The 15,913-nt window shown below is 40.1% G+C and overlaps 1 protein-coding gene across 2 annotated transcripts in view; it reads left to right on the top strand.

Annotated features, from left to right (window-relative positions):
• LOC113174510 (protein unc-13 homolog C) overlaps nucleotides 1–14,553 on the top strand; it is a 102,448-nt gene extending 87,895 nt beyond the window's left edge. For both annotated transcript variants that reach the window (XM_026378567.1, XM_026378568.1), the window contains 9 exons: nucleotides 1,283–1,371; nucleotides 1,688–1,825; nucleotides 3,373–3,496; nucleotides 3,952–4,008; nucleotides 5,630–5,710; nucleotides 7,262–7,409; nucleotides 10,080–10,172; nucleotides 11,457–11,616; nucleotides 12,960–14,553. In XM_026378567.1, the coding sequence (XP_026234352.1) occupies nucleotides 1,283–1,371; nucleotides 1,688–1,825; nucleotides 3,373–3,496; nucleotides 3,952–4,008; nucleotides 5,630–5,710; nucleotides 7,262–7,409; nucleotides 10,080–10,172; nucleotides 11,457–11,616; nucleotides 12,960–13,245 (1,176 nt within the window). In that variant the 3' untranslated portion in view covers nucleotides 13,246–14,553. The remainder of the gene's footprint in view (nucleotides 1–1,282; nucleotides 1,372–1,687; nucleotides 1,826–3,372; nucleotides 3,497–3,951; nucleotides 4,009–5,629; nucleotides 5,711–7,261; nucleotides 7,410–10,079; nucleotides 10,173–11,456; nucleotides 11,617–12,959) is intronic.
• The last annotated feature ends 1,360 nt before the right edge of the window (nucleotides 14,554–15,913 follow it).

Below are 15,913 nucleotides of genomic sequence, written 5' to 3' on the forward strand. Positions count from 1 at the left end.
TGTTTTTGAAAAAACCTCAGAATCTCAATTTCTGAGGCTGCCAGGAAAGAGATTACAGCCCAGTCTAAAACTTTCCCCAGGCCAGAGGCAAATGATAAAAGACCAAGGTACAGCATGTTTCTGCTATTACTTGAAAAGATGTTATCTGTTACTCAAACAGTAAAATAACACCTCTAACCTCTGAGGGCAATTTTCTCGGTGACAAAACTCTTCCATGCTGCAATCACTTTGAGTCAAGTATGAACGCGTGCACATGTGAACGCATTCATTGTATTCACACGCATATATCTGTTCCATTTGTGCTGCAGATAGAGGCCAGTTCTGTAGAATAACTATATAAAAGGCTTGGTTAACACATCCACTTCCCAGCTGAGCCATCCGGCATTAGAATATGTGAGATGAGCTGCTCCATGGCTAAAGCTTATCTGGTCTAATGTGACGATCTGCCATGCATGTGGTGCGGTGCCTGGCCTCACACATCCATCTCAGGCACTAAGCCTCAGTGAAGTGTGTTCTCCAACCCCATCCAAAACATCAGTATTTGGACATTTGTACATAGCAAACATAATTCATAAGCACTGAGACAAACAGATGCACTCACACATGCATTTATTGACACACACAATTGCACTAACATGGACACGGCACAAAAAACCATCCATGCATCTTCTCGGAATATGTTCAAAACCACGAATGAACACAAACTTGGCCACACCTGCACATCCATCACATGCACATGCATATTAATGGCTCTGCAGAAACCCTACGCATACCATGCTTGGGTACATAAATGCTGTGAATACATCTGTGAATTTTTTTCCTGTGAATAGTAAGTCAGTCGGGGGATTTTAGTGTGTGAACATCTGTATGTAGACACAAGGTTTATGCATATATTATAGTAAGCTATATTCCTTGAGACATAACTGGCTCACAGCATACCCTCGCTACATTAACTTATGTAGTAGTCCACAAAAATGTTCCATTTTGAGAGACCGCTTGCTGTCTGCTTCCTTGCTGACACCATGTCTCATGACTCGGCAAGCAGTCATCATTGCAGCGCACGGAGGTGAGCCGTCTATTTGTATTAAAAATATGGCTCGGCACAGATGGCAACAGAATGAGTGGGAGACCACCAGCAAGACAGGTTACTCTGCGTGCCTGTCGTCTCCCCCATAACTTGCCCACCCCAATTGAGGCATACTCCAGAGATACAAAGTTCTAGTCAGTGCTGGTGAGTGTACGGCATGTAATGATGTAGTAACTGTCTGTCTTCCACTGACAGCTGGATGCTGAGGCCAGTGATCTGCTGAAGGAGCTTCAGAATAAACTTAACACGGTATTGGACGAGCTCAGTGGCGTATTCGGCTCCAGGTGAGCAGCAGTGTGTGTATGTCTGTATGGAATCTGAATATGCGCTAAGGTTCACGTCTTGTTCTTTCATCAAAGTGTACAAAAAAGCCACTGTTAACAGAGAATTATAGTAACTGACTCTTGCTGTGTGCTGTGCTTAATAAGCACAGCAAGTTGCTAAACATTTCAGCTTGAACCAAAGACAGCTTTGGTCTGAACACATTTTCAGTTAACTTCTAAGACCAGCAGGTGTGTGAGCACCTACTAAATTTTGATGCAGCCTAAAGTATAGATCCTGGAGCGAATGATTTAAGAAAATGTGTTTTCCTTCACCCAGTTTCAAACCTGTGATTGAAGACTGCGTGAAGCAGATGAACCAGGAGCTGGTCCAGATGAAGGGGCAAGCCAAAGGGAGCAATGCTGCAATGGATGCAGAGACTGTCCTCCGGCCTCTTATGGACCTTCTGGATAAAAAGTGGGTATCTACTGAATGCAAGGTTAGAGTCTACCCTCAAACATGCAAAATTGTTTTGTCCAGTAAGAACCTCTCTCTCTCTCAAGTATTTGAAATTCATTGTTTTGAAGTACATTATATAAATCTATAGGCTCCATCAACCATCGCCTTCAAGTGTTGTCCCTAGAGTGTCAGAATAGTTTTAACAGTCACAGTTTTGTTCTCTGAGTTTTTGAGTTGATTAATGAGCACATATAGCCACAATTAACCAACCATTCAAATGACAACAGTATTTACCAGCTCATACTGCATGCACGAGAGGGCACAGTGGCGTGGTGGTTAGCACTGTCTCCTCACAGCTAGAAGGACCTGGGTTCAAATCCACTGATCCGCTGCGTGTCTTTTCTGTGTGGGTTTTCTCTGGGTATTGCAGCTTCCTTCTCTTAGTCCAAAGACATGCAGTTAGGTTACGATTAGGATAAATTGGTGACTCTAAATAGCCCATTGATGTGAATGTGAGTTTGAATGGTTGTCTGTCCCTATATGTCAGCACTGTGATAGACTAGCAACCCCTCCGCCTCTCACCCAATGACAGGATTGGCTCTAGCACTCCTGTGGGAAAAGTAGTTAGGATAATGGATGGATGGATGGATGGATTCAAGTACCAGCTTTTAGATACTCATGATGATTGGACTGTATGGCGATTTAAAGAAAATATTGTATAGTAGTTCTTAACGCTATGAATGTAAAATAAAAAACATTTTCTCATGAACTAGGTTCACAATTGTTCAAACATGGCTGAATTAACTATGTAACACTGACTTCTGATGTGCAATTAAACTGCTCTTGTGGAACGTTAACTAGCGCTATAAAAAAAATCTTGAATCCTGAATTGATTTAAATATCATATTAACTTGGTTTGAATCAGTTTGTCAATGCACCTTTGACAAACTGAACACATGTGAAACAGATGAAAGGAAGTCCAGGTTGAATAATAAATCCAAAACGGGTTCAACTTTACTTAATTGTTTGTTTGTTCGTTGGCTGCAGCTGGTGAATTTATTCACGATGGTTCATCATCACACTTGGTCAAGATTGAGGTTGATTTCTAATTCTAGTTTAGTTCATTCAAGACCCTCCAAATGTGTCAATAAAATATATGCACTTGCATAATAATCATAACCATTTCACATTTATTTTTAGAAAGAAAAGTGCATTATGTGCAAATTAATACTATCTAGAGAATGCATTTGGTTCTTGGGGTTTTCCTAAAAGAACCATAGTGATGATACAGAAGAGCTGAGCTCTGGGAATCACTCTCAACAATTTGTCAAAGCAACACTGAGACCAGTGAGGTATTATAGGGAATCTACTTAATGATATGGAAATACTAAATCCTTCCTACTGCCTGGGAGACCCTGCTCGCACAATAGGGTGAGATTAAAACATAAAGCTGCTTTATGTATTGAATGAATCACAGGTGCTTTTCTTGATCTTATTATTTCTGAAGACATCATCACTTGCACTAACTCGACTCTGTTTGATGCCATTGTTTTGCCACTTTGCAGTTTGATGTTATTTGCCAAAATTTGTGAGAAGACGGTGCTGAAACGAGTCCTCAAAGAGCTATGGAAGATTGTGCTGAATACCATCGAGAGAACAATAGTTCTGCCTCCACTGAGTGACCAGAGTGTGAGTGCGATCAATTATGTGTCTCCTTCCCTTCTCTGTTACTCTTGTCATCTCTTGGCCTGTCCTCCACCTCCCTCCTCTTGTCCACCTGTCTCATTCTCGTTTCCTCCATCTGTTTAGCTCTCTCCTGTTCCTTCATACCAAACAAATTACCATACGGGAGAAGAACGAACATGTCATTTTTTAACATACACGCACACACGCAGTTTTCAGGAATATGTCATTTATAGTTTTTGTTCTATTCTTTGGAAACATACATTTTGTTTGTTTTTTTTTTTGTCATTTCTCTTCTTTGAATTTCCAAAATAACCGATGCAGCTTCAAAACACAGCTTCAGTAATGAGTTTATGTCATGACTTTGTTCCCATCTCGTGTTACTATCAGTATGTGTTTCTCTATTTTTCTTTCAAGCCTATTTTGCCATTGTTGAAAAGACTGTGTTTCTCCGATAACAGGGAGCCCAAATGATCTTCAGTGCGGCCAAGGATTTGGGACAGCTGTCCAAACTAAAGGTAATTTTTGGATGGGACCAAGAAGAATATCTCACCACACAAACACGATACCATCAGAAATGTATACTCTCAGTCAATACTTAGTGAGTCTCGTACATCATATTTACCTATTCATATCATATTTGTACCTATGGAAGAATGAATGATATCATTTGGAAGCGTGGTCATGTAAGCTGCTGTAGACTTTGTATTGTGCCGTACAGCTCAGTGCAACATAACCAGGCTGGTGTCTAATTGCTGATGTGACCGGAGGATGTTTAATCCCCTGAGCTCTGTGTAGTGAAGCATTGGAATGGATCAGTGGTTACACTGTGGTTTTACTAACAACTGTGGTATGACAGTACCTCAGAGAGGTATTTCAGCTCCGAGTCATGCAGGGGATGCAAACTGAATGTGTGTTTATTTGTTGGTGTAGGATTTTCTTTGAGGTAACATCTGGGTACTGTATTATACATCATTACACAGATGGGTGTGTTTCTGTTTCCCTCCTAAAGGATTAAAGTGGTTGATTATGACTGATAATCCTCTTCTTTTTTATGTAGGTTATTATCGTTATATTCTCTGATGTACTTTTTTTTTTTTACTTTAATTCTAACTATTTATGCGAGGGTATAACTTTATTTACCAAAATACCCTTCAAACAAATGCCATATAAAGCAGGCCAAGTGTGACCTGTCTACACTAATATGTTACAATTAAATAAATTGAAATTATTAGAAATCAAGGGAAAATGTCTATGCGAGTAATGAAAATTGATTAAACAACTGTAAGAAATTTAATCCAAAGTGAGAGTCATTGTTTCAGTGTCTGTATCTGTACAGCTCCATTGCAGGGTTTTCCTTAGAGAGAAGTATTTCTTCTTGTCTGCAGCCTTTAATGATTTTGGTGCTCACTGTAATATTGTCCTCACTAAATGGGAATATTACTGAATCACAGTCGATACAAATCAAGTGTACGTGCAAGTGTAGCCAGTGCAATCCTGACACAATAAAAATATACACCTTATTTCAAGTGCCTTTCTTTTCTTGCCAGGTTTCTAAGATCCTTTTAAACAAACCTGGTGAATCAATATCATACATATACAAGACTCTTTCAAGCTCATGCAAAAATTCAGATTAGGTTTTTATAGATTCAACGGGCCAGACACATAAAGATGCGTAGTTTAGGACCAGCAGTTGTAACTGCATTTGTATTGGTGTTTCAATTTCTGCCAAACCCCCTTTCATAAAACATTTCATTTATGCTCTGCAAAGAAAATGCCTGGGAAATCTGCCACTGCTAGAATTTATATACTGTGATCAATTCACAAATCAGGAAATCTCCAAGCAATTCCCTCAATTTTTCAAAATATAAATAGATTATATATAGATAAATATTTAATCGATTTTTTAGGATGCTATTGTGAGACAAGAACTTCACATTTATCAGACACTGCAGTTTAAATGACTACAGCTGGTGCTGTTTTGTAAGCAGTAAATTCTCGACGTTGAGTGCTATGGTTCAACTAATGTCATTTACTATTATCCTGAGGGGGCATCTTAAAATTCAGAGTGCCTGAATGTGACTTGTGTTGCAGTTTAACCAGCTGTGGAGTGTTTGACTTCATCTGTTATTCCTCTAGGAGCATGTAATTCGAGAGGAAGCGAGAAGTTTGACTCCACGCCAATGTGCAGCCATGGACCTTGTGCTTCCCACCATCAAGGTGAGTTTTGTGTCAGTTATACTGTTGGCTGTACGGCAAAAGACATCTGGATGGCTAATGAGCACAAGCATTTTCTAAATTAAAAACACTGTAAATGTGTTTGAAGCCTGGAAATCTGTGGTCAGATCGTGATGTTTCTTAATGAGACGCGAAGTAGTTACAAGAAGAGTGCTTTCATCATGCTTGAGAAAATACCATTATAGGTTTAAAAACACACGACACAATGCCAGTCTAGACCCATCGAATTAATACTGCGGAATAAGGATACATGCCCCGGACCTCTCAGCAAAAGAAAGTGTGAAATGCGTCACTATGAGACTATTTCGAGACTAAGCCTCGGTTTTACAGGGATAAGAGTTATGGTGAGGTGCCACTAGGGGAAAGCTGCATCATAAAATGCAGAGGAAACTAATTGATTCTGCTGTCTCCAAGGAAACTACCTGCAGGTTTACATCAGTCATGTCGCTGGAATTCTTTTCATCAGTATTACAATGAGAACAGTCAATTAACACAGTTCAGTGATGCCTTCGGAGAGTTGACCGTGAAATGCCATCTATTTCATCTTATTTTTTTTTATTAAAGACACAAAGTTATCTGAAGAACAAAACGTATGTACGTTGTGTTATTAAAATATATTTAGATTGAATTCTTTCCCTTAGCTTTTAATTAAGTTTTTTTTTTTATTATGTGTAGGATGTTTTATGTTCCTTCTCATGATGGTCTCCAACCATGACTCACCCCCGACATACCAGATGATGTATAGTTCATGAAAGACACATGTCGGTCATATTTTGTGACTCATAAGTCATTAATGAGACATAGTTCCCCCTACTTTGTCAAGCCAATGCCAAGTGCTGACCTGACACCAGTCAACACATATTTACCAACACCCAGACTACAGGACTACAGTTTCTACAACCGATGAAGACAGTATGTGTACCCTATCTTTATCTACGGGTTTTGTTTGTTAGTTTCCTCCACAGATCTGAAGGAATTACACATCAGCTTCCCAACTTGACACCTTGACATATTTAGTCCCTAAAAATTATGATTTGTTATAAAGGAAGAGCTAGTAAAAACACATAACAAGCACAAAAGAATACAATATTTTTATTGTCCAATACTGATTACACAGTACTTATTTTCAGCAGTGGCTTGTTTTTAATAAGATCTGTCTGTGGCCACACTCCCACCTTCAGTCTGTGGGAGTGGTGACAACATCTGAAAAGAAAGCAAAGCTTTGTCTGTCCTCAGCTACAGAATCAGGCTTATCAGCACAAATGTCCATTAATCATCCAAGTACTGGTTTCACATTTAAGTGCCTGGTAATTGGCTACAGGAGTGACTATAAGTGCAGTCTCACTGGTCTCTGTGTGTATGCTTCTCCCTGTAAAATGCATCCTGCCACATAATCACAGGCTGTTTCTCAGCCAACTGTAACCTGCTCTAGTGTGTCGACTCAAAGGTGGTTACCATCAAGTTCCAAAGTAATTCCAAAGTCTATTATATCTTGAAAAACTATAACTATGAGCTGGTCTTCTTCTTTTGCAGCAATACTTCCATGCTGGAGGCAACGGGCTGAAGAAAACCTTCCTCGAAAAGAGCCCTGATATGAAGTCCCTCAAATATGCTCTTAGCCTTTACACTCAACCTACAGATGCCTTGATCAAGAAATATATATGCACCCAAACCTCTCAAGGTAAGGAGCTGCAACCAGAGCTGGGCTCTATTCAGCTCTCAAATACTGTAAACAAATGTGTTTAGAGCCGTCTTGTGCCACGTGGATAGTGTGTTAAAACTAAAAACGAAAGGTGCTATAAAAGCAAGAAGAGATGTTAAGATAGTGGGATTGTCCAGAGAGCTGTGAAAAAAGCACAGATTGTTGATACTAATGTACAGCAGCACATTAGCACTTTGCTGCGGCGCCATTTGTTAAACATACCGTATTTTAATTACACTTCACTAACTGTAGTGGTGACATGGTTTCCTCACAATGTATTGTGTTGCTACTGATCAGTTTGCACACTTGGAGTACTCTAACCAAACAGTATACTGCTTGAGCGATTATTATGTCCAGGTCACTTGCAGCGTCTACTGCTATGTCGAGCTGATGTGAAAATAAAATGACTTTGGTCCTGGATTGTTTTAACATAAAGAATGTGCAGTTTTCCCATCAGCAACACAGGATTTCTGTTCTGACTCACTTTTGTGTCACTTTTTTCTGTAGGCTTAAATGCACAATGGACATTGCAGTAATTGCATGTATCCCCACATTGTATAAGTCATTAGTGTCTTTCACTGTTAATGCATTTAAAAAACAAATAAGAAAAGTTATCTGAGGCCTCTTCATCAAATACCCTGAAGGGCTCGAATGCTCTCATGCTCTTTTGATCTCTTGATCTCTCTCATTAGAAACACATAAAGACACTGTCATGACAGATTTCACAAGAAATGTATATATGTGTCATATACATCTGTGAATTCCCTCTTGTGCTTCATCTCTCCTCTTTCTCTCTATCATCACTGACCCACTTTTATGTTGTCTCGTTCATCTGTCTCTATATGAAACTTTTTTTTTTTCTGTAACAAGGCGGAAATACCTCCAGGTGTCCTAAGAGATTCAAGAGGGATTTCAGCCCAGAGGGAGCTTTAAACTCCTGCTAGCCTCAGTGTGTTCATCCTTGCAGAACGCTGCATAGGCAGGCACAGGAAACAGAATGGCAAGGGGAGAGCTAGTCAGCCAGGCAGCCAGCAGGCCCAACCAGCGCCGCCGCTGTCACTGATGGGCATAGACGCATAGCGTTTCACTGTGTGCTATTTTGGGACACCTCAATGTGTTTCTCTTCTTCCCTTCTTTCTAAATCTCCGTCCATGCCTTCCCCCCCTCATGTTGTCTTTTTTTTTATGTCAGGTGGACTAATGTGATACTTGCAAGTGAGGTGGCTGTAAACAGTGTGGAAATGTGCTGATGCTTGATGTAGCACATGTGGACACGTTTCATTGAATCACCAACAGCTGTGTTCTGACAGCGACACATTTAGACCACGGCATGCACTAGACTCGCTCATTCCAGCGTGCACTTGGGAGCATACCTGTGTCTCTCTGTCTGTTAGGGAGCCGACTGAGGTTGTATAGCTGTTTGTTCTTCAGTTAACATTTTTCTCAGTCCTCTGGACGTCCTCACTGCCACATATAATTGTATCTGCATCTGCTCTCCTTTATCTTTCTTATGTGCCATTCATCTTATGCACACTCTGCTCTCTGAGGTCCCTCAGACTACCCAGCCTACCAGCCGCTGCGCACGCCTGTTTATTATTTCATAACGGCCTGAACTGACAGTAACGCGCCTCTGTCTTCCGTCAGATGCTATTTCATCGTATTATTTCAGCCTATAGCTGCAGTAAATGTACTGTGGCATAGCAGTGTTAATTTCTCACAGTCCAGGACTTAATTGTGCAGCAGCAATGTTTTTCTGCCTCCCCCATCCTCTCAGTGCATCATTACAATAAATCACAGGGCTTGTTTCTTCATTACCAGCTGTAATAGGCGCTGCATGTTTGGCACATATTGATTAGCTATTGGATCAGCATGCCCCTTCATCAGCCACACAGGCACTTGCCCTCCAGTGTCCAACATCTGTTTGTCCTGGGTTGACTGAAAGACAAGGCAGCTGGAATAAGCAGGGCTCCCCTGCAACAGGCAAAGGGAGACACATGGTCAGCAATCAATTCTAATTGTTTCCTGGCAAGAACATGTCCCAGTGCGACTGAAACTGTAACGCTGACGTAACCGTGCAGCGTGTATTTCCTCCTTTACAACCCCTCTCTACCTTCTTTCTGACACTTTTCATTCTGACTTGACTTGCCTTAATGCAGTCAAATCCAGTGTTTGTATTTCTGCTGTGTTGAACAACTTCATGATTTCATCTTGTAGAACATGATTTGTTTAGCGCACTTCGCACCACCTGCCTCTTCCACAGCCTTCAAACCAGGCATCATTTCATGTTTCTTTTTTTGTTGTTCTTGTTCAGCCTAAATGTAAAAGAACCTCTGGCTGTGCTTGCAACTGGGCTGCCATGGGGTGACATCACGTCTGCTCCCCTACTGTTTCCCTTAGGTTTCATTGTTTTAGTTTTGCCACACGAAGGTGTTTATACTGCACAGTGTTTTGTGGGATCTGGTTTTCATCTTCCAAAAAGCTGCAACCCACAGTGTTGGATTCTGTCCTTTAATCCTCTCTCTCCCTCTGTTTTCTGTTTCCTGATCACTCCATTTCCCTCCCTGGCTCCCTGTCTGCCTCGGCTCCCTTCTCTCTGATATTCATTATGCCTTTTTCCAATTGTCCTGTTGCTCTTTTGGTGTGTGTCCAGGTCAGTCATCCAATGGATCGGTGGGGGAGGTGTCGATGCAAGTGAATCTCATCTCTCACCCTGGCACCGGAGAGCACAAAGTCAGCGTGAAGGGTGAGCGTTTTTCTATACTCAGACATGCTTTTCGTCATTTCTGTTCAAGTGTATTCACACCTGCAGCTATTCAGAGACGCCATGGACGGCTCATCATCATAATCTCATTTGTGCTACAGCGCTGCTGGGACCATGATCAGAAGCATTGTTCTGTGGTCATGCAGCTCCTTTCACAGGCGCCAATGATGGAATTATCATCTGAATAATTACTGATGACATAATTGAAGTAATTATACGGAAAAATCACAACCACAACTGGGGTTGTGTTGTAGGTTTCTTTTATATACCCTGCTTTGGCTATAAAAAGTTGTGACTTAACCTTTCACTTATGATTTATAGATCTGAATAATTTATCTGCCACTTTGGCCCAGACTGAAATATCTCATCAACTCTTAGACGGATTGGCATGAAAATTTGCACAGACATTCATGTCCCTCAAAGACAAATCTTAAGGACATTGCACATCCCACGACCCTTTCTCCAGCGCCACCATGAGGTCGACTTCTGCCATTTAGAGTGAAATGTCTCACTCGATGCTCTGCTTTATGTCTTCATACCTCATCATGAGCTGTAATAACTTTGGTGATAAAGCTATTGTTATCTGTTGCACCCTCATAGCAGCACCAGATGCACTAAATACCTATTATGAGCCCAAAGCATTATAGCGTTATATTTTACTTTTATTTATTTGGCAGACACTTTTATTCAAAGCGACTTACAAGGCCAGCACAATATCTAAGTCAAGGAGAAACCATTGAAGCAAAGTGCTAGTGTTATATTCTAAGTTTCTATTTCTAGATTTCATTTTCTATATTTTCCAGAGTTACCCTTGGCAACCATTGCAGAGATACAAACCAAGCACTGAAAATGTTGCTTTTGTTGCTGTACACTGTTATTGCATTATTATCTGTGCCACTGTACCAGGCGGTATCTTTGTATCCCGCACATTGGATTTATTTAAACACATTTTTTTGAACGTTAATACAAAATGGTGAATCTGAAAAGAAACTCATGCGATGTGATTTATCTGCAATGACACAAAGATTAAGTTTACCATTAATGTTCCAGATAAGTGGAAATGTTTCTGCTATCAAACTCTATTGTAGTTACTCTGGCAGTAATATGACATAATATCCACATTTAATCAGATATATGTGGGAATAAGATAAATACACTTCCCCAAAAAAAGTGGCCAGGAATACACTGTTTTTAAGGAACCTAGATTTTCTCTTATTTTCTTAGGTGTATGTCATAGCTGATCATTATTTCCTCTGCATTTCTCAGTGATCGCAGTGAACAACCTCATCTGGCAGACCAATGCCATGTTCCGTCCATTTGTAGAGGTCAACGCCGTGGGACCACACCTGGCTGACAAGAAGCGCAAATTCAGCACCAAGACCAAGAATAACAATTGGTCACCAAAGTACAATGAAACATTCCAGTAGTGAGTAATCCAGTTTCCTTCACGTTAGTTACAGAAGTGGAGAGGAGTGTTTGAAACTACTTCACTTTAATGTTACAGTCATTGTGTGTTATCACTTGTGCCTGTATACAGTCCACAAAAGAGTGTGCAGGATCAGTCTGTCATATATCCTGTCATACTTTGATCCTAGTGTTCAGCGTGCTATTTTTACACTACAAAAGAACCTGCACAACCCATATACCGAATAATACCTGCAAAACCTTACTTTCCAAAATCCCTTCAGTTGTTCTGAATACAATACAGCTGCTTTAGCAGCACCTCAGCTCTTTGCTTTGAAACAGTTAAAGTAAGACAAGTGACTGCTTTACAAATCTTGAGGCTCATCCCCACTTTAACACCGTCATTCTCAGAATCAAGCTGAAGTAATTTCACATTGAGTTGTAGTGACATCAGTGTGCTCAGTGAAAGTTGTAAAGTCACTCCTGGCATGGATATATGAATTTTAAGAAGCGATAATTACAAATTACAGACTATGACAAATGTTCAATTAATATATTTAATTATTAGGAAAAACACATGTCAGATTTAGCCAAAAGGCTTAAAGTTCATCTGCAGCCCCTGGGCATGTTAATGGTAAACATAAAAAACATAAATCAAGCAAAATGCATACAGAAAAACAGATTTGAGATTTCTGTAAAACATTTAGCATACGGACACAAAAAATCATAACAAGCACAGCAACACTACGTCTTCACACGGTGTCAAAAAACAAGCAAGTGCATATTACCTGGCACTCAATACACAAAAGTTACTATTGCCACTCAAATCTTTAAATGCTAAGAGGCCAAAAATAAATTATGAAATAATACGCTGACACTCACGTTTCTTCAGTAACTAAATCCTCAATTTCCTAGCAAAGGGTTGACTCAGGACAATGGCTCATTTGAATAGAAACATTCATTTCACTCACACAACACGAGTGAAATGTCTCATCGCTGCCACATGAACAATAAGGCGGCTCCTCTCTGGGGAAATGTCACCCAGCCAGACTCTTGTAGTGACACTTTACATTCAGCTGCAAACAAAGCCGAATGCCAGTGTCCAGAAGAGCAATTGGTTTGCACTCATGCAAATCTTCAGAGTGAGACAATAATGGAAAAGTGAAAAATTTTAAATAATTTTCTGAGACTCACTACTTGACAGAACGGATTCCTACCAAATGAATGTTTTATTTACCTGTGCAGGTTAATTCTGAGGTAGTATTTCACAAGGATCGATGAATTTCTGATTCTGTATCATGCAAACATGTCTGACCTCACGGGTTTCACATCCTACTCACATGCTGCTCTTGTCTTCTCACCCAGTGTTCTAAGTAATGAACATGGTCCAGAGGCCTACGAGCTGCATGTCTCAGTAAAGGACTACTGCTTTGCCCGCGAGGACCGCATCATCGGCATGACGGTCATACAGCTGCGAGAGCTGGCGGACAAGGGCAGCTGCTCCGCCTGCTACCCCCTGGTGAAGAGCATCTCCATGGACGAAACGGGCATCACCATCATGAGGATACTCTCTCAAAGGACCCACGACGAGGTGGCCAAAGAGTTTGTGCGTCTCAAGACAGACACGCGTTCAGCGGAGGAAGTGTCGTAATGTGGAGCCAGAATGCAGTACTAAGAGTTTTGTTGTCTTAACTAAGAGGTAGAGAGAAAAAGAGCAGTGGCAAACAATAGTTCTTTCAGAATAGAGGCTGGAGAATGAGATTGTCCAAAGAGAAGAGGAGGAAGCCCAAATGTGGCGAGTCAGCGAGAGAGAAAGAAAGAAAGAAAGAGAGAGAGAGAGCGAGAGAGCTGTGTTTGTTTGTTTGTTTTTGTGCATGTGTGTAAAACATCTGTTGGAATGTTCATTTTAAAACTACAGTATGTACAAGTGTTTACTTACCGTATGCTTACTATTAAGTACTATATTCTACGAGTTATGTTAATGAGACATGAAATACCTTTTGTACAACAACATTTAGTCTTTTTGAACAGAGATTTGTTCCAATAAAGTGCCAAACCAGTGGGAAAAAAAAGAACAAAACCAACCTATATGAATTATGGTGAACTTAGTATGTTTGAAATTTGCTCGATTTAATTTTGTCCGGTGTAAGTCCTTTTCTGACCGTGTGGCGTTTGGATTGTTGCAGAGTCTTTCATTTTGCACCCTCGTTTTTTGGCTTCACGTTCTTCCACACACAGCACTGTTGTGCATGTCCTCTTCTCGGTCATGTCTCTCCCATGATTCCGCAGTGACCACCGAGCAGGGTCCTGTCCCCTTGCCTTCAAACTGTTTGTATTTTAAGTCAACCTGAAAATAGACCGTGTTTTCTTAAATGGCGATGACTGCTATGTAAACCTTCATAGGTGTTTGTAATTTTATAACCATGACAACAATGATGACAGCCTCCAGTGCTAACAGTCTTGGCAGAAAGGATGGAAATGTTCTCTTTTTCTTTGGGCTTTTTGTTCTTTCTTTTTCGGCTACCGGCTTCCAGCCTTTCTGAATGACCACTGTGAACATGAGCTTTGGAAGGCAAGCTTACATGACATTGCTGACAGTTTGATATTGTTTCATATTTTTCCGATAACTTTGTTCCTGAGAAACTGCCAAAGTTATATAAAATATTTGTACAAAAGCAATCCATTACATGTATGGAGATATATATGTACATGTGATCTATTACTTTTTCAATGCTTAATATTTGACTGTTGATAGGGTGGTACTAAAGTTTTATTTTTTTTATTTCCTGTGAAGCTGTTAACCAATATGAAAGTTGCACATGTTACTTTACACATTAGTTATATCAGCTTCTGTCATTGGAATTATTTTTCTTCATAAAGGAAAGAGTCTAACATTTGGTAAATATGCAACATTCCTATGTATTGCACTGATGGCGAATTGTATGTCTTGTAAATATATTTAGTGAGATATTGTACAAAAGTCTACTTTTCTTCAATGTGCATAAAGTATGTGCAAATGTGTTAAAACATCTGGGTCCTTTTGAACAATTGTTCAGTGAGCTTCCCTTTAACAAGGAAGGATTTATGATTTCTGGGGATTCTGGGGGTCAGGACACTAAATTCAGGACTAACCCTCACATTCAACGACTTCCTGCGTTTTATATCAAAAGTTAAAATAGAAATAAAAAGAAAATGAAATCATGAACTTAAGAGGGACAGTTTGACAACATTTGCACACAAGTGTTATATCCAGTGTTAGGAGCTGTACGTGTGGTGACACAGGTGGTCACATACCAAAGAGGTTACAGTGTGTGGTGAGTCCAGCTGGTAACCTTTGCTGCCCGCTCTCTGTCCCACTGTATAGAGGCTTAAAGAATCTAGTGCCGTCTGCAAGTGGCCTATAGTCACAGCACAGATAATCTAACACAGGACTGCTTATGTCTGAGAAATCTTTGCCCTTTGTTAGTTATTCTTTATAAAAACACCACAGATACTGGAGAGATACTGTAAATCCTTTGCACTAAACATGAAGGATTTACTTTGGCAAGTGTTTTATGTAGTTTGATTTCATGCTCTACTCACTGACACATCATTTGACTCCAAAAGAAAGAAATGCACGTGTAACAAAACCTGGCAAAACTTTAACACAAGTTTTTTTTGTTTGTCTATTTTCTAACAATATTTTTTGTGAAACTAGTTTCAGTTAAAAGTTAAGTTATGTTATGTTATCAAAAATAATTGTTTAAGGAAATGGGTGTAAAGGTCCACACTAAAAGGGCACATTTTTAAAAACAAGCTCTACTACAATATGAACTGACTCAGCTGGGGTCAGCTAAGAGGACCAGACCAATGAGTCCACTTATCTGTGTCAACCTCATCTTTTCTATAGAGCTGTGAAAGAACAAGATGTTTTAGAGATCAGCAGAAAAGCACAGAAGGGAACAATAAAGAATCTTTTTTTTTTTTTTTGGCCGGAAAAGCCCAGTTGTAACTGATACCATGAAGTGGTGTACCTTATTAGAACTGAACCATCTTCAAGCAAAAAAACTTCTTTCACCAAGTTGTGCTATGACAAGTAAAAAAAAACATGCAAGATACGATAAAGGATGAGAAAGAAATGTGCTAATTTAAGATGAGTCTTGAAGGACGGGGGGAGACAGCCACACACGCCGAACCCTGATGTAATGTTGTGACACATGCTACATAAAAATACACAATCTGAATGACAAATGGAGTTACAGGACAGATGATTCAGATCAGTGTTATAATGGCACAATCGACATGAACGTGGACACAGACTGTGTAGGTCGTTCAAAGCC

This window comes from Anabas testudineus, chromosome 3 (assembly GCF_900324465.2).
Source record: "Anabas testudineus chromosome 3, fAnaTes1.2, whole genome shotgun sequence".
Classification (NCBI taxonomy): Eukaryota; Metazoa; Chordata; class Actinopteri; order Anabantiformes; family Anabantidae; genus Anabas; species Anabas testudineus.